Source organism: Aotus nancymaae, unplaced genomic scaffold (genome assembly GCF_030222135.1).
Source record: "Aotus nancymaae isolate 86718 unplaced genomic scaffold, 86718_ANA_hifiasm-v0.15.2.pri h1tg000064l_0, whole genome shotgun sequence".
In the NCBI taxonomy this organism is placed as follows: Eukaryota; Metazoa; Chordata; class Mammalia; order Primates; family Aotidae; genus Aotus; species Aotus nancymaae.
In genome coordinates, this window is record NW_026988478.1 from 13,487,128 (window position 1) to 13,507,087 (window position 19,960).

The 19,960-nt window shown below is 34.9% G+C and overlaps 1 protein-coding gene across 2 annotated transcripts in view; it reads right to left on the reverse strand.

Annotated features, from left to right (window-relative positions):
• Positions 1-1,161: 1,161 nt before the first annotated feature.
• The window catches only part of CEP120 (centrosomal protein 120), a 77,870-nt gene continuing 59,071 nt past the window's right edge, over positions 1,162-19,960 (reverse strand). For both annotated transcript variants that reach the window (XM_012448320.3, XM_064366222.1), the window contains 2 exons: positions 13,032-13,177; positions 1,162-3,014 (listed from right to left, as the gene is read on the reverse strand). In XM_012448320.3, coding sequence (XP_012303743.1) covers positions 2,780-3,014; positions 13,032-13,177 — 381 coding nt within the window. In that variant the 3' untranslated portion in view covers positions 1,162-2,779. The remainder of the gene's footprint in view (positions 3,015-13,031; positions 13,178-19,960) is intronic.

Below are 19,960 nucleotides of genomic sequence, written 5' to 3' on the forward strand. Positions count from 1 at the left end.
GATAAAACATATTATAGAAACTAGTAATAGAAAAAATCCCTTAGGTTTTCTAACATTTTCTATTTTAAATATCCAATTTGGGATTTCATTTATATGAATCCAAAATAGGCAAATCCAAAGAGACAGAAAGATTAGTGGTTGTGGCCAGGTGCGGTGGCTCAGGCCTGTAATCCCAGCACTTTGGGAGGCCAAGGCAGGCAGATCAAGAGGTCAGGAGTTTGAGACTAGCCTGGCCAATATAGCAAAACCCTGTCTCTACTAAAAATTCAAAATTTAGCTGGGTGTGGTAGCACACACCTGTAGTCCCAGCTACTTGGGAGGCTGAGGCAGAAGAATGGTCAATTTTAAAAATTAAAAAATTAGGTATTCAATCAAGCTAGACACAATGGTAGTGAGAACATATCTTTTAAATTCATATATAGCTACCAAAGGGCCCTTCTTATAAACTATAAAAAACAGGTTAGTCCATTCTGAAGTGGCTGCAAACAAGCAATATATACTGGGGCAATCTGTGAACCCAGACTCAGGCTGGGCAGCATCTGGATAAGAAGTGGAGGAGAAAATCATCTGGTCAGATGAGACTGTCTCCCCATCAGCAGAGCCCCTAATACATCCTTAAATCACTACTCACACATCTGCTTGAAGCAACAGGAATTCAGGTCCACATAGAAATTACTAGGATTTATCTGCAAGGGAATTCCTATATTTATACAGACATGGTATTAGATATACCTGGTAGACATTAGACACCCCTCCTATGCAGTACATGCCTGCCTTAAACATGGAAACTAGACTTTCTCCATGAGAAATTTTAAAGGTAAATCTTATTTCACCTTAAAATATTTGATACAAGGTCTCCTGTTATTAAGAAACTTATTCACCCAGCCATGCCTGCAACCCACTCACTGATTTAGTCAGGTGGTCATACTCATTAAGTCCTCGGCAAAATCAGTATAAATACATTCTATGGCATTTACAAATGGAATGGCATTGCTAAAAGGACTACAGAAGAGTGTTAAGATTTCAGACTCCCCTAATTGTAAGACAAAAAATAGTATGTGAACACTTGAGGAACAAAAGGGTCATTTGCAATAGGAAAACTCAAACACTTTGCCCACTCTGTTTAGAAACAAAATAACAGGCTGCTCAAGAACTCAGAGATGCACACAATTATGATTTTATTTGTTAAATTACAATAGCCAAAAGAGCTTTACAGAAGGCAAAATAAACTACACATCCATTTTAGAAAAGTCCTTTTTGTTTCTTTAAATCAGAGGCCCCCTCTAGTGTTTGAAAACAGTCACAGGCAACACACAATGCAATTGAAGGTAAATAGTCAAAAAAATAATAATCTGGGGTAAAAAAATAGCATTTTACCCCAGACCTTCCAAAACAAAAGGCATACTTCTGTTCCATTCAAGTGGCACAAAAATCAATGAGAGAAAAATAACTAATCATAATTAATATTGCAAATTCCTGCAATGATTCACAGATTCATTATCCTCTCATTCAGTAATTTATGATTTACTGCTGTTATTTTTTAGAAGATTAATACTTTGTTAATAAGAAAAAATATATATATATAAAATAAGTATAGGGAAAGAAATATATCTCATTTAAAATGACAAGAAATTAATGTTACCATATACCCTATTCTGCTTTGATGGAAGCTATTGGTAACTTCCTAAAGTATATACACAAATTTATTACATTTGGAAATCAGAACTTTTTAAACTACATATATTTTGAAATTCAACCTAATCTGTGAATTTGCTAAAATTTTTCAAGTATTCTGTAAAAGGAGCTAGAAAGCATTGCTTTGAGGACAAATGTTGGCTCTGAAAAATATGATATAAAAGAACTCTTAGAGTTTATACAGACATGGCACTGCATAAATCCAATGACTGAATCTCGTGAACTTTTGAAAAAGATTGAAATTAGGGGGAGTAAAAAATAGTTGATTTTCACTCTGTTTTTTCAGCTAACATCTTTATGTGTCTGTTTCCATGTTATATTACAGAGGGTTTAAGCTACAGCTAGCATTACCATAACTGGCAAATAAATCTCTAATTTTAACAAAAGAAAACAATGCAAACTTGAGCAAGAAACCGATAGAGAAAACTATATTAAGCGAACACTTCATGTTCTTAAAAGTTATGAGTACACTGGAAATTTGAAAATTCAATAGCTCTTGAAACAAATTTAATCTGCATTAACTTTATTTAAATAAATGACCAATTTGTCACCCATATGTCATACGGCTTGTCTGTATTGATCTTTCTTTTGAAACACGTCACTTGTAAATACTGTAAGTTAAGGAAAAGAGGTCATCCAAAATGTGTTAAACTGGTTACAACTGGTCTCAACTTTAAAGACATTTACATTCAAATGGAATAGGACGCAGCATTTTTAAAGTGCAAGATATACTCTTTTGGCTCAATATGAAACATTGTAAAACTGGAAATTACTGTAGTAATTTGTCCTACAACAAACTTAGTAAAAAGCTGGTTTGAAAGTTAGCCATCAGATTATAAACTATGAAAAACACTGAAAAGTCATTTAAAATGGGTATATAAAATACAAATTACAAATAAAGCCAGTATGGGAGAGGTAGCATAAAGTAAATAAGATCAAATAAATACTATACAATAACATACAAAATTTTGCTTATAAAAATTGAAAATAGAATTTTAAAACATCCATTTTCCTCACCTTTGAGGGTTTTACAATGAAATTAAAATTTAGACTTAGAGTCTCTATAAAGCTTTCCCAAATGTTATTAATTACTGGCATTGTTTTTTGCCAAAATCTCTCTGATCTGTCGGTTGAGTTCACTTATTATTCGATCGTCGTGATTATACACACCTGTTCTCATCAAAGTATCCCTTTCCTCTATTAGGCGAGTCAAATAATCACCCAAGCCTTCTTCCAATACACTGCCATGTGGGCCATCCTTTTTTCCACTTGCAGTCTCTCTGGAATCCTGGTATTGTTTTTGTTCTTGTTGCCTTAACCTGAGAAGTCAAGAACAAATGCCACTCTAGCAACTGTGTTGGTTTTCTTAACAGTACAATTTAAAAACAAAATGATTCAATGGTAAAATCAGGTTTTAGTAATATTTTCAGGAAGAAAAAAAAACAACAATGTTCCACTTGGCTAGTCAGAGTCTGCACATTTATAAAAGGCAACTTTAAAAACAATACTTATTTTTCTAATTACAAAATGCATAAAAACTGTAGATATTTTGGAGCTGTGTAAAGAAGAAAATAAAAATCAACTGTAATCTTACCCTAATTTGAATATTTTTCAAGTTTAAAAAATGCATATATGTACTTAAAATATGTATTTTTTTAAAACAAATTAATGATACTACATATGCAATGCTGTATACTACTTTTCTCATTTATACAGTAAATTTTTTTATATCATTAAATGTTCTTCTAAATGGTTTTATAATATTCTCTGATTTGGGGTATCATCATTTATTCATCTTTTATTATTCATCTTTAGGTTGCTCCCTTTTTTTTTTTTTTTTTTTTTTTTTTTTGAGACGGAGTTTTGCTCTTGTTACCCAAGCTGGAGTGCAATGGCGCGATCTCAGCTCACCGCAACCTCAGCCTCCTGAGTAGCTGTGATTACAGGCACGCGCCACCGTGCCCAGCTAATTTTTTTGTATTTTTAGTAGAGACAGGGTTTAACCATGTTGACCACGATGGTCTCGATCTGTTGACCTCATGATCCACCAGCCTCGGCCTCCCAAAGTGCTGGGATTACAGGCGTGAGCCACTGCGCCCAGCTTTAGGTTGCTCTTAAACCTTTTTTGTTATTGTTGTTTTGAACATATATTTAAAAAATTAATTCAACAAAAATTTATTTGTGCCAAACAAGCTAAGGGGATTATTCAGTGAGTGAACCAAGAAGAAAATTCCCTACCATTATGGAGCTTATGTCTCTAATTATTTGTAGAAAGTAAAATTCTATAAATTTGTGTGGTTTCAAAGGGCATATGCATGTTAAGGTTTTATATAGATATCTTCAAGTTATGTTTGTTATCATCTCATTTGTAGATGAAAAAAAGAGAGTAGATGTTGACCTGGGATTTGGGTATTTCCAATAGAATACTGTTGATCAAACTGTCTTGAAAATGGAGCAGTAATAATAATACTTAGTATATTTTGTTTGTTTGAGGCAAAGTCTCACTCTGTTGCCCAGGCTGGAGTGCAGTGGTGCAATCACAGTTCACTGCAGCCTTGACCTCCTGGGCTCAAAGGATCTGCCTACCTCAGCCTACTGAGTAGCTGGGACTATAGGCACGTACCACCATGCCCAGCTAATTTTTGTATGTGTGTATATATATATATATATATATACGACGGAATTTCACTATGTTTCCCAGGCTGGTCTCTAACTCCTGGGCTCAAGCAATCTGCCTGTCTTGGCCTGCCAAAGTGCTGGGATTACAGGCATGAGCCACCGTACCTGGCCTACTTACTAAGTATACTTATTAAGTGTTAATAAGACTAAGTTTGGATATGGAATATGTTTTAATTTAATTTAGAATGTACAATTAAGATATAATTTTATATTTCTCTATACTAGTGGCTACAAAAGTATTTTAATTTGCAACAATTCCTAAATTTTGTCTTGATTATAAGACAAAGCAGCTGAGTCTAAGTCCCTCCTCTGAGATAGTCTTCAGAGGAAAAAAGCCACAGAGAAGCCAAAGTCCATTTCTGAATTTATACACAGGGTGAGGGAGAAGGAGAAAGAAGTAGTGAGGAACAAATCCTGTTCTGACAGACCAGGATTGGCCCTAGAGGGTATACGACTGTTGGCAGTACACACTTTGATTTGCTCAGATGACCCTCTGAAACATGAAACTCCTATAATTCCTCATTAAAAAAGAAAGAAAGAAAGAAAGAAACTACAGTCCAAGAAGGATATCAAATGTCTTTATCTGTTCCAAAACAAAAAGCTGAAATGGTGCAGGGCACTGTACTCTGGGACCTGCATGGGAAATGGAGTGGTGAATGAGACACTAGTACCAAGTCTTTCCATGAAATTTGAGCAATTCATGTGGATAAGGAAGGGTAGATTTCTGAAGAGTTGTTTCCCCTATGCTAATTCTTATAGCTGCCTTGTAGGATGGGGTCCTCTACGTAAATTAATGACACGCAATGTTAAACAATGTACAAGAAAATTAACCATTTCCCTTCTGTGCATCATCTATCTATGGACAAATGCAATTTTTGCACAACTGATAGATTATCTCTACCAAATCTTTAATAAATGCAATTATTAGTCATGATCACAACAGAATTTTAGAACCTGATAGCTGAAGAAGCCCATAAAGTTGTTAAAGGAAACTTTTAGAACATTCCTGACAACTGCTGTTCTGGACTCTACAAGCACACTCTCTGCCGCTAGGAACATATTACTTTGTAGAACTGCTCTAACTAGAAAGTTCCTTTTTATATTGAACTTGGTATGCCTCTTTATATTTTCAATGATTGGCTATGATATTGCCTAAGAGGAGAAGCCCACTTACTTCTTCTTAATATGGTAGCCCTCCAGATATTTGAAGACAGCTATCTACTACTTTTCCCAAGAGTTCTCCAAGTTCAATATCCCTCACTCTCCTAACCACTTCTTGAATGGCATGATACATTGCCCCTTACTGACCTGGTCATATTCCATTAGAAGCTCTCTAGGTAGCTGATTTCCCTTAAACTGTGTTGCACATTGGTAAGAATATCCCAGAGGTGATTTACCAGTACTGAATACTGAACACTACTTCTATGAATGTCCCTAACTGCACTGACTCTTTGGCAGCCAAATCAAACAATTATTAGTGGCCACATAATCTTCCTGAGCTGTTTCACATGAACTGTTTTATGCCTTATCTATCACTTAAGTGATTTTTCTTACAGCTCATACACAGGATTCTGCTTTTGTCTCCTATATATATATTATATATATTATATTTTAAACTCTGTGGTACATGTGCAGAATGTGCAGGTTTGTTACATAGGTATACATGTGCCATGGTGGTTTCCTATATCCATCACCCCTTTGTCTACATTAGGTATTTCTCCTAATGCTATCCCTCCCCTTAACCCCCCAGCCCTGAAAGGCCCCAGTGTGTGATGTTCCCCTCCTTGTGTCTTCATGTTCTCATTGTTCAACTCCCACTTATGAGTGAGAACATGTGGTGTTTGGTTTTCTGTTCTTGTGTTAGTTTGCTGAGAATCATGGTTTCCGGCTTCATCCATGTCCCCCTGCAAAGGACATGAACTCATCCTTTTTTATGGCTGCATAGTATTCCATGGGGTATATGTACCACATTTTCTTTAACTAGTCTATCCTTGATGGGCATTTGGGTTGGTTCCAAGTCTTTGCTATTGTGAACAGTGCTGCAATAAATATACATGTGCACGTGTCTTTATAATAGAATGATTTATAATTCTTTGGGTATATACTCAGTAGTGGGATTGCTGGATCAAATGGTATTTCTAGTTCTAGATCCTTGAGGAATCGCCACACTGTCTTCCACCATGGTTGAACTGATTTACACTCCCACGAACAGTGTAAAAGCATTCCTATTTCTCCACATCCTCTCCAGCATCTGTTGTCTCCTGACTTTTTAATGATCAGCATTCTAACTGGCATGAGATGGTATCTCATTGTGGTTTTGATTTGCATTTCTCCAATGACCAGTGATGATGAGGTTTTTTTCATGTTTTGTTGGCTGTATAAATGTCTCTTTTTGAGAAGGGTCTGTTCATATCCTTTGCCAACTTTTTAGTGGGGTGTTTTTTTTCTTGTAAATTTGTTTAAATTCTTTGTAGATTCTGGATATTAGCCCTTTGTTGGATGGAGACATTGCAGAAAATTTTCTCCCCTTCTGTAGGTTGCCTGTTCACTCTGATGATAGTTTCCTTTGCTGTGCAGAAGCTCTTTAATTTAATTAACTCCCATTTGTCGATTTTGGCTTTTGTTGCCATTGCTTTTGGTGTTTTAGTCATGAAGTCTTTGCCCATGCGTATGTCCTGAATGGTATTGCCAAGGTTTTCTTCTAGGGTTTTTATGGCTTTTGGTCTTATGTTTACCTCTTTAATCCATCTTGAGTTAAAGACTCATCTTGAGTCACAGTTCACTGCAGCCTCGACCTCCTGGGCTCAGTGGATTTGCCCGCCTCAGCCTTCTGAGTAGCTGGAACTACAGGCACATGCCACAATGCCCAGCTAATTGTGTGCGTGTGTGTAGTTTTGTAGAGCTGGCGTTTCACTATGTTTCCCAGGCTGGTCTCTAACTCCTGGGCTCAATGGATCTTTAATCCATCTTTAAGGCAAGACGGATTAAAGACTTAAACTGTATAGAGTGTAAGGAAGTGATCCAGTTTCAGTTTTCTGCATATGGCTAGCCAGTTTTCCCAACACCATTTATTAAATAGGGAATCCTTTCCCCATTGCTTGTTTTTGTCAGTTTTGTCAAAGATCAGATGCTTGTAGATGTGTGGCATTATTTCTGAGGCCTCTGTTCTGTTCCATTGGTCTGTATATCTATTTTGGTACCAGTATCATGCTGCTTTGATTACTGTAGTCTTGTAGTATAGTTTGAAGACAGGTAGCATGATGCCTCCAGCTTTGTTCTTTTTGCTTAGGATTGTCTTGGCTATGTGGGCTCTTTTTTGGTTCCATATGAAATTGAAAGTAGTTTTTCCTAATTCTCTGAAGAAAGTCAATGGTAGCTTGATGGGGATAGCATTGAATCTATAAATTACTTTCATGATATTGATTCCTCCTAACCATGAGCATGGAATGTTTTTCCATTTGTTTGTGTCCTTATCTCCTTGAGAAGGAGTTTTTAGTTCTCCTTTAAAGAGGTCCTTCACATCCCTTGTAAGTTGTATTCATAGGTATTTTATTCTCTTTGTAGCAACTGTGAATGGGAGTTCACTCATGATTTGGCTCTTTGTCTGTTACTGGTGTACTGGAATGCTTGTGATTTTTGCATGTTGATTATGTATCCTGAGACTTTGCTGAAGTTGCTTATCAGCCTAACTAGATTTTGGGCTGAGATGATGGGGTTTTCTAAATATACAGTCATGTCATCTGCAAACAGAGACAATTTGACTTCCTCTTTTCCTAAATGAGTACCCTTTATTTCTTTCTCTTGCCTGATTGTCCTGGCCAGAACTTCCAATACTATGTTGAATAGGAGTGATGAGAGAGGGCATCCTTGTCTTGTGCTGGTTTTCAAAGAGAATGTGCCCAGTTTTTGCTCATTCAGTATGATACTGGCTGAAGGCTTGTCATAAATAGCTCTTATTATTTTGAAATATGTTCCATCAATACTTAGTTTATTGAGAGTTTTCAGCATGAAGGGCTGTTGAATTTTGTTGAAGGCCTTCTCTGCATCTATTGAGATAACCTTGTGGTTTTTGTCACTGCTTCTGTTTATGCGATGGATTACATTTATTGATTTGTGTATGTTGAACCAACCTTGCATCCCAGGGATGAAGCTGAATTGATTGTGGTGGACAAGCTTTTTGATGTGCTGCTAGATTCAGTTTGCCAGTATTTTATTGAGGATTTTCACATCGATGTTCATCAGGGATGTTGGCCTGAAATTTTTTGTGTGTGTCTCTGTCAGGTTTTGGTATCAGGAAGATGCTGGCCTCATAAAATGAGTTAGGGAGGATTCCCTCTTTTTCTATTATTTGGAATAGTTTCAGAAGGAAGGGTACAGCTTCTTTTTGTACCTTCTGGTAGAATTCGGCTGTGAAACTGTCTGGTCCTGGACTTTTTTTGGTTGGTAGGCCATTAATTGCTGCCTCAATTTCAGAACTTGCTATTGCTCTATTCAAGGATTTGACTTCTTCCTGGTTTAGTCTTGGGAGGATGTAAGTGTCCTGGAATTTATCCATTTCTTCTAGATTTTCTAGTATATTTGCATAGAGGTGTTTATAGTATTCTCTGATGGTAGTTTGTATTTCTGTGGGATTGATGGTGATATCCCCTTTATCATTTTTTTCTATATCTATTTGATTCTTCTCTCTTCTTTATTAATCTGGCTAGCAGTCTATCTATTTTGTTGATCTTTTCAAAAAAACAAGCTCCTGGATTCATTGATTTTTTTGAAGGGATTTTTGTGTGTCTGTCTCCTTCAGTTCTGCTCTGATGTTAGTTATTTCTTGTGCTACCTTTGCATTTCTTTCCTCTTGCTTCTCTAGTTCTTTTAATTGTCATGTTAGGGTGTTGATTTTAGATCTTTCCTGCTTTCTCTTGTGGACATTTAGTGCCATAAATTTCCCTCTATATACTGCTTTAAATGTGCAGAGATTCTGGTATGTTGTGTTCATTCTCATTGGATTCAAAGAACATCTTTATTGCTGCCTTCATTTCGTTATTTATCCAGTAGTCATTCAGGAACAGGTTGTTCAGTTTCCATGCAGCTATGTGGTTTTGAGTGAATTTCTTAATCCTGAGTTCTAATTTGATTGCATTGTGGTCTGAGAGATTGTGTGTTATGATTTCCATTCCTTTGCATTTGCTGAGGAGTGTTTTACTCTCAATTATATGGTCAATTTTAGAATAAGTGTGATGTGGTGCTGAGAAGAATGTATATTCTGTTGATTTTGGGGTGGAGAGTTCTGTAGATGTGTATTAGGTCCACTTGGTCTAGAGCTGAGTTCAAGTACTGGATATCCTTGCTAATTTCTGTCACATTGATCTGTCTAATAATGATAGTGGGGTGTTAAAGTCTCTCACTAATATTGTGTGGGAGTCTAAGTCTCTTTGAAGGTCATTAAGAACTTGTATTATGAATCCAGGTGTTCCTGTATTAGGTGCATATATATTTAGGACAGTTAGCTCTTCTTGTTGCATTGATCCTTTTACCATTATGTTATGCCCTTCTTTATCTCTTTTGATCTTTGTTGTTTTAAAGTCTGTTTTATCAGAGACTAGGATTGCAACCCCTGCTTTTTATTTGCTTTTCTTTTGCTTGGTAAATCTTCCTTCCTCCCTTTATTTTGAGCCTATGTGTGTCTTTGCATGTGAGATGGGTCTCCTGAACACAGCACACCAATGAGTCTTGACCCTTTATCCAATTTGCCATTCTGTGTCTTTTAATTGGGGAGTTTAGCCCATTTACATTTAAGGTTAATATTGTTATGTGTAAATTTGATCCTGCCATCATGATGCTAGCTGTTTATTTTGCTCTTTAGTTGATGCAGTTTCTTCAAAGCTACAGTGGTCTTTATAATTTGGTACATTTTTGCAGTGGCTGGTACCAGTTGTTCTTTTCCATATTTAGTGCTTCCTTCCAGAGCTCTTGTAAGGCAGGCCCCGTGGTGATACAATTTCTTAGCATTTGCTTGTCTGTAAAGGATTTTATGTCTCCTTCACTTATGAAGCTTAGTTTGTCTGAATCTGAAATTCTGGGCTGAAAATTCTTTTCTTTAAGAATGTTGAATACTGGCCACCACACTCTTCTGGCTTGTAGAGTTTCTGCTGAGAGATCTGCTGAGTCTGATGGGCTTCCATTTGTGGGTAACCTGACCTTTCTCTCTGGCTGCACTCAGCATTTTTTCCTTCATTTCAACCTTGGTGAATCTTACGATTATGTGTCTTGGGATTACTCTTTTTGAAGAGTATCTTTGTGGTGTTCTCAGTATTTCCTGAATTTGAATGTTGGCCTGCCTTGCTAATTTGGGGAATTTCTCCCGGATAATATCTTGAAAAGTGTTTTCCAATGTGGTTCCATTCTCCCCGTCGTTTTCAGGTACACTGATCAAATGTAGATTTGTTCGTTCTATGTAATCTTGTATTTCTTGGAGGATTTGTTCGTTTCTTTTCACTCTTTTTTCTCTAGTCCTCTTGCTTTATTTCATTGAGTTGATCTTCAGTCTCTGATATCCTTTCTTCCGCTTGATCGATTTGGCTGTTGAAACTTATGTATGCTTCATTAAGTTCTTGTGCTGTGTTTTTCAGCTCCATCAGTTTGTTTGTTCTTCTCTTAACTCATTATTCTAGTTAACAATTTGTCTAACCTTTTTTCAAGGTTTTTAGCTTTCTTGCATTGGCTTAGAACATGCTCCTTTAGCTTGGAGGAGTTTGTTATTACTCACCTTCTGAAGCCTGCTTCTGTCATTTCATCAAAATCATTCTCCAGTTTTGTTCCCTTGCTGGCGAGGAGTTATGATCCCTTAGAGTTTCGAGAAAAGGCATTCTGATTTTTGGGATTTTCAGCCTTTTTGGTCTCATATATTTAATATTGTTGGTTTCAGTTCTCTCAGAAGCATAATTTATAAATTAATATTTATTAAGATAATATTTAGTAATATTCAATTGTGTATGATCTACAAATTTGATAGGCAATATGGTTATCTTTAAGCCACCAAAACAGTACTTATCAAACAGCAGGAGCTAAATATATACTTGCTAAACTAGAACCAAAAAAGTGCTAAATATGACAGCAAAATTTTGGAAGGCAAGGATATTATAATTCATTAATTTGTAATATCTTCCAAGTCTACAACATTGTAGATACCAAATAAGTATTTGCTGAATAAATGAGAATAAAAGTACTACGAATTGAGCCCTGTTAAGCATGGTACTTAGAGATGACCTTTTACAACTGGTATTTCTTCAATTATCTTTTAAATACAGATATTTAATTCAGCTAGGAACCCACTTAATAAGGTGACCACATTTTTCTATACTTCATACATGGAGATAATCATAAGATACTGTGTCAAATGTAATGTGTATGCTCTGAACTGTGTCCCTACCAAATTCACATGCTGAAGCCCTAACCTCCAATGTGATGGTATTTAGAGATGGACCTTTGGGAGATAATCAGGTTTAGATCAGGCCATGAGGGTGAACCCTCATCATGGGATTAGTGCTCTCGTAAGAAGAGACACCAGAGAGACGACACAGTGAGAAGGTGGCCCTCTAAAACCAACCACACTGGCACCATGATCTTTGACTTCTAGCCTCTAGTACTGTGAGAAAATAAACTTCTGTTTAAGCTACCCAATCTATGGTATTTTTTTAATCATTCCAAGTTAACTAAAACTGCACTTTGCTCAAACAAAAATATACTAGACCCTTGATAAACTAAGCTAAAAAGTCTTCTCCCAAAACTACCCTCCAAAAAGACTAGAGTTCATTTTTATGCTGCTTCTTTGTGATTACTTTTCTAACATGAAACACTGTTGAAGTTGTGATTAAGATGAACACAGCACTACAGAGAAGCCCAATGTAGCATAGTAGTTAAAAATACAATCTCTGGAATCAGATTTGGACTCTGGCTCCATGATTTACTAGCCATATGACTTTGAATAATCTTAAATTTTCATCTCTAAAATGGTGAAAATATCTTTCTCACAAAGTAGCTTTGAAGATTTAAAAAAAATGAGCTGAGCAATGTAAGATATTTAAAACAGCTCTTGACACAAAGTATGGGCTCACTAAGAGCTAATGTTACAGATACTAATAATATAACTAAATTTGAAATTTCTTATACTTTATATAATTCAAGACTCAGTTTAATAGTAGCAATAATCCTGAAATCATCACACAAAAATAAATTTTAAAGTACTAATCCTATAAATGGACATAGGAGAGCTGAATGGACTTTCCATAGCTGTATTCATAGCAAAAAAAAAAAAAAGTTTAATGATCTTTGGCATAGATTTTCTTTTCTTTCTTTTTAAATTTGACATAAGGTCTCACTCTGTCACCCAAGCTGTTGCCAAGCTGGAGTGCAGTGTGGCATGATCATAGTTCACTGCAGCCTGGAACTCTTGGGCTCAAAGGATCCTCCCACCAGCCTCTCAGAGTGCTAGGATTACAGGCATGAGCCACAGTGCCCTGCTGCCATAAATTTTCTATTGTATATGTCTGCTACATTTTATATATTTTTATATATGATCTACTTTATCCGTGGGAGACCTGAAGTTGTACCTTCCCTGAACCAAACTTTGGTTTTTGAAAGAAACACTCTTTTAGTTATAATACCTGTTCAATTCATTTCTTATATCCAACAATTCTTGTTGCTCAGTTTTTACTGTATCTTTTTCCTCGGCAGCCAGATAACGTAGTCTCATCTGTTCCAATTCTTCCTGCTGTTTTTTAAGACGAGCCATTTGGCTTTCTTGCTCCCTCTTGAAAGAAACAAAGAAAAAGTCATATCCCTAACATTAGGAACAAATACTTCATATGATTTGCCTTATGATTATAATCCTATTTGACAACACCCATGATATAGCCACACACTACCAATTTTTTTTTTTTTTTTTTTTTTTTGAGTACAAAGTCTCACTGTCTTGCCCAGGCTGGAGTGCACTGGCTATTCACAGGAGCAACCAAGAACACTAGGGCCTCAGACTGCTAGGTTCAAGGAATCCTCCTGCTTCAGCCTCAGGGCCCAAGTGAGCCCAATGCATGTGCCAACCCTTGCACTGCTAATTTTATGAGTTATATATTTTCCAGAAATACCCAGGTAGGTTTTCTCTAAACACTCTGTTACTTCTTTTACTATAAGTCATAATCCTTCATCAATCAGTGATTGATATTAGCTGAATATCACAGGACAAAGAGGCTGCTGTCAATACAATGAACTGCCAAAAGGCTAGTGGTAAGAGCAGCACCTGAGAAAACCACTATACAAAGATGTACCTAGAAAAATTCAATAATTATCCCTGCACAAATTGCTAATTCCACTCTTACTTCAGTAAATATGCCTTTCCACTCTGTTCTCCAGGCTCACATAAAAACCTATGCACATATATTTTTAAATAAAAATGAAAACAAACAATACACTCTAATTTGCATTTTTAAAGTAAGTTTAACAGTTCTTCAGGTCAACAGATAGTCTTTTAAAATAAATGTGTAACGTTCCACAGAATGGATATTCCATGACTTATTCAACCACTTTCTCAGTAACAGATACTTCTGCTACTACAAACAATGCTGTAATAGGACACCCTGTCATCTATTGCACAGTCAGCTCAGGAATCCTTAAATCATTTTATTTTGTTTAAGAGAGAACCCCAAAGTGGGAGAGCTGGGTCAATAGGTTTTTGTTAACTATTTTTTTAAAAAGTATTTATTGAATTGCAACAAACAAAAAACTGCCAAATGACAAGGTACATTTTGATATATTTTCACAAAGTAGACCACTCACATACCCACCATCCAGATCAGAATGCCAGAACCCCAGAAGTCTGTGTCTCCTCCCAGTCACTAACCACTCACTCTTTCCCAAAGATAGCTACTACCCTAGTTTTAACAACATAAATAAGTTTTGAACTTAATATATAATCTGTACAGTATGAATTTGTGTCAGGGTTCTTTCATTTAACATTGCTTTTGAGAATCATTCTATGTAGTTAATCATTTACATTATTACACAGCATTCCATTGAATGAATATACAATTTATTCATTTCACTGCTGAAGGACACTGGGCAGTTTCCAGTTTTGAATTATAAATAATGCTGATGTGAAGATTTTATACATGTCCTTTGGAATACATTTGTATGCATTCCCACTGGATATATACATAGGCTTCAAATTGAGTGGTCAGAGGATATGAGAATTACAACAGCATTAGTAAATACAGGTTTTAGTATCCTTTATCTGAAATGCTTGGGGCCATAAGTGTTTTGATTTTGAAATATTTGCATATACATAATGAGGTATGTTGGGGATGGGACCATCTAAACATGAAATTCATTTATGTTTCACATACACCTTGTATACACAACCTCAAGGTAATTTTACCCAATGTTTTAAATAATTCTGTGTGAGCTGTCACATAAGGTCAGGTATAGAATTTTCCACTTGTGGTGTCCTGTCAGGGCTCAAAAAGTTCAGATTTTGAGGCATTTCAGATTAGGGATTTTCACAGATTAGGGATGTTCAACTTGTATTTCCAAACAGTTTACAAAGTAGTCATATCAAGTCATACCTCCACTTGAGCATTCCAGTGCCCTATATTCTTGCCAACACTTGGTAAAGTCATTTTTTTTTTTTATTTTAGCCATTTGACAGGTTAGCTAGTAGTATCTCATTGTGATTTTTATCTTGCACCATTCAAAGACCAGTGAGGTTGAACACATTTTAATGGTTTTAATGGCATTTAGATATCTTTGTTTATAAAGTTCCTATTTAAACTTTTGGTACTTTACTTGGTTGTCCATCATCTGTTACTGATGTTTATAAATACTGGATAAGTCCTTTGTCAATTATATAAATTACAACTATTTCTCACTAGTCTTTGTCTTGTCTTTTCACTCCTTTAATGCTGTTTTTAATAAAACATCAGATTTTTCTGACTATTCCTTTTTGGTTAGTGCTCTTTCCTTTTTCAGACATTTTTGCTAGTCTCAGTCTTGAAGATATTCTTTTATGTTACCCTTTTGAAGTTTCATTTTTTCCCCCATATAGAGCTCAAACTGACCTAGCAACACTTACTGAAAAACACCTCTTCTCTTGTTGCTTGGCAGTTATCACCTGTCACATATCACCTCTGTCCATATATGTTTTTGTTTCTGGATGCTCTAAACTGATCTGTTTATTCTTGCACTAACACTACACTGTTTTAATTACTGTAGCTCTTGTAACAATGTCTTAATATATGATAGTGTATGTTCTTCTACCTTTGGCTATTCTTCAAAATTATTTTAGCTATTTTTGGCTCTTACATTTCCATATAAATTTCGATTTCTAAGGCTAAAAGAAAAACCTGCTGAGATTTTTATGATACTGAATCTACAGATCAATCTGGCCAAAACCAGTATCTTTAAAATATTGATTCTTCAATCAATGAAATAGTTTACTGCTCTAATTATGTAGATCTTAACTTTTGATAATAGTTGATAGTTCTCTATATGCTAAGACACATATTTTGATTTTACTGCTAGATATTTGATTTTAGATGCTAACGTAAATGGTAGAGCTTTAAAATTTTCATTTCTTAATTACCTGTAGTAGAGAAATAACATTGATTTTTTACATATTGACTTTTTTCCAGCAAACTTGCTAAACCCACTTATTCCTAATAGGTCACTGTAGATACTTTTTAGCTTTCTAAATACATCAGTGTTATCTGCAAATAACAGTAGTTTTATTTTTTTCCTTTCCAAATGATACACTTTCTTTTTCTTGCCCTATTACATTGGCTAGAACAACTCTAATACAATGTTGAAATGGTAATAGAGGGCATCTTTCTCTCATTTCTGATCTCAGGGGAAAGTTTCATTATTTTAAGAATTTTTTATAGGCTTTATGTAAAAACTCTTTATTAGATTAACAAGTTTCTTATCTAGTCTTAGTTTTTCAAGTATTACCATGAATAGGTATGACTTTTTCTGCAGCTATTGATATGATTTTCTTCTCCTTTACACTTTTAATGTGGTAAATAACCAACCTTGCATCTGTTTAGTAAATAAACTGGGTAGTGATGCTTACAAGCTTAATATCTTAAACATGCATCTTTAATGTTTTAAAAGACTGGCCAATTAATTTTATTCTTGTAATGTTCTGGTAAGCTTTTAGGATCAAGATTATGCTGGTCTCATTAAAAAAAAAAGTGAGAAATGTTTGCCACTTCCTGTTTTCTAAAATCTTTGTGTAAGACTAGTGTTATTTCTTCTTAAAATGTTTACTAAAATTAAATGTGAATATACATGGGTCTGAAGCCTTCTTTGTGTGCAGGTTTTTTATTACAGATTCAATTTCTCTAATAGCTGTAAGACTATTTCTATTTTTTCTTTCTTAGTGTGTCAGTTTTGGAAGTTCTCTTTTCAAATTCACATGAAATTGTTCATACTATCCTCTTACCTCTCTAAATGTCTTTGGGATCTGTAGTCCTGTCTTTTTTTTCAATTCCTGATATGGGTAGTTACTGTCTATTGTTTTTGTCCTTGAATACTTGTTAAGGGGGAGGGTTCCTTTCAAAGACCTGACTTTTGGCTTAATTGATTTTTATTATACATTTTCCCCCATTTTATTAATTTCTATTCATTTTATTTCCTTACTTCCACTTTAATTTCTTGTTCTTCTACTGAGTTTTTGAAAGGAATATTTAGAGAGCAGATTTATTCTCGACTTCTTTTCTAAACAAAACTGTGGTTACACATTTCTCTCTAAGCACGGTTTCTCTCTAAGCATGGCTTTCACTAAATCCCACACTTTGATATGTTGTATGTACACTATTTTTCACTTCAAAATATTTTCTAATTTTACTGTGGTCTCCAGTTTACCATGGGTTACGAGAAGTATACTACTTAATATTCACTCATTTGGGGACATTTCCTTTTATCTTTTTATTAATTTCTAGCTTAATGTCACTGTGGTCAGAGAACATATTCTCAATTACAGTCTTCTGGACTGTGCTGAGAATTGTAGTTTAATCCAGCATATGAGCAACTTGGCTAAATGTTCCATATGCACTAGAAAACAGTGTATATTTTGAATTTTTTGGATGAAATGTTCTAGAATATAGCAATGGTTGTGTTGCCCAAATCTTTCACATTATTACTTATTTTCAGTCTGTTTGCGCCATCAGTTTTCAGGAGAGTTATGGTAAAATCTTTAATCATTATTATAGATTTACCTATTTCTCTTTTTAGTTCTATTGGTTTTTTTCTTTTTATAATTTGCTGCTGTGTTACCAGGTACATACAAGCGTAGAACTGTTGCCATCTTCCAGGTGGATTAACCCCCTTTTATAATTATGAAAACTCTCTTGACCTACAATAAAATGCCTCTCACCCTAAAGTCTGGTTTGCCTAATATACGTGTTGCTAGACCAGCTTTCTCTTACTTTGTATTATTGTAGTATATATTTTCCTTATGTTAGAATTCAACCATCCTATGTTATTATATTTAAAATGTATCTCTTACAAAGCATATTGTGGACTTTTTAAAATTCAGTTTTTTAATATCTGTCTTGAATGAGAGCATTTGGTCCACTTATATTTAAAGCAATTGTTGATACGATATATATAGATTTAAATCTTTCCATCTTATGATCTTCTACTCATTCCATCTATGTTCCTTCTTCTCTTTTAATCAAATATTTTGCCATTCAATTTTCACCCTCTATCTTCTTACGGATTCATTTTTAACTCTTCTTTTAGAAATATGTGTCCCTCACTTAACAAAATCTAATTAGGACTTTTTCAACTTCAGATAATGCAACATATTTTAAGCATTTCACTCTATCTCTTCATATTTTTTGTCATAAATTTTATGTATATTTCTAAATCAACAAATATTGTTATTGTTATTTTCCTACAACCAATATCCATTTACAGTTTGCCTGTAAATGATATTTAATTTCCATTGTTCTTCACTCTTCTGCATTTCAAAACTTTCATTTTGGATTATTCTTCTTCTGCCTGGAGAACCCAAGTATTTCTTTTGCTTCAGAATTGCCGTAACAAATTCTGCCAATTTTTGTCAGTCTGAAGTCTTTCATTTATGAAGAACACTTTTACTGGATAACAAAATTTTAGTTCAGCAGTTGTTTTCTTTAGTACTTTAGGGATGCTATTTTACTTCTTTAGTACTTTAGGGATGCTTTACTTTACAAAAGTAAATTCCTTTACTTTTGTTAAAAAGTAATTTGTCAGTCTTATCATTGCTCCTTTGAAGGCAATGTATCTGTCTACCCCTGCCCCCAACAGCTTTTAAGGTTTTTCTTTGCCTTTTGTCAATTTGGCTCTGATGCATCTAGGTAGGTTTACTTTGTATTTATCCTGCTTGCAGTTCATAGATATTTTCAAATCTATGAACTGATATCTTTTTGACTTTTGGAAAATTCTTAGCCAGCATCTCTTTAAATATTCCCTTCTCCCCACTCTTCCTCCAATTACACATAAGATAGTCTCAAAAGATACCACTTCTCTAATATATTTCTTCATCATATCACCTATTTTCTCAAGTATAATGATGGTAGTATTTCAAACTTCTTGTCTGATATTCTAAAATCTGAATTACACTTGTTGATTAAATTCTACTGAGCACAAGACATAAACAGGCACTCCACAGATGAAGAAATGTAAGTGGCATGGCAAAACCCTGTCTCTACAAAAAGAAAAAATTATAAAAATTAGCTACACATGGTGATGTGTACCTGTAGTCCCAGATACTTGGGAGGCTGAGGTAGATAACCTAAGCCTAGGAGGTTGAGGCTGCAGTGAACTGTGAATGCTCCACTGCACTCCAAACTGGGTGACAGAGTGAGACCTTGTCTCAGAAACAAACATATGAAAAGATATTCAAAGTTATTAGTCACTAGAGGAATGAAAATTTAAGCCACAATGTGACAGACACTATTTGGGGCCAATCAAACTGAAAAATTTAAGACATCAGACAATAGCCAATTGTTGGCAAAAATGTGAAGAACAGGAACAATTATATGCTACTATTGGGAATTGCAAATTAGTATAACCACTTTAGAAGATAATTATGTAATATTTAGTGAAGCTGAAGAAATGAATGTCCCCTAGTACCAGAAATCCTACTTTTAGATATAAACATTAGAGAAACTCTTACAGCTACTAATACATTCAGCATTCTTGTATCCTGGATAAAACATATTCACTGAAAGAAGACTGGAAAAATGTGCAATATTTACAGAGAATGATTCTATGTATATAAAGATTCAAAACATACAAAACTAAGCAATGCTGTTTGCAAATAGACTTTTAATATATCTTATTTCACAAAATTATGACAAAAAGCAAAGGAATAATAAATACCCAATTCAAGATAGTGGTTACCTCTGGAAAGAGAAGACATAGTTGAGAAAGGGACACAGAGAGCTTCCAAAGCATTCATAATGCTGTTTCTTAACTAGGAGGCAGGTGGAAAGAGTAGAAGAATGTTCTTTGACATGCATATTTCATTTTAAAGTTATTTAAAAAGAAAAAAAAA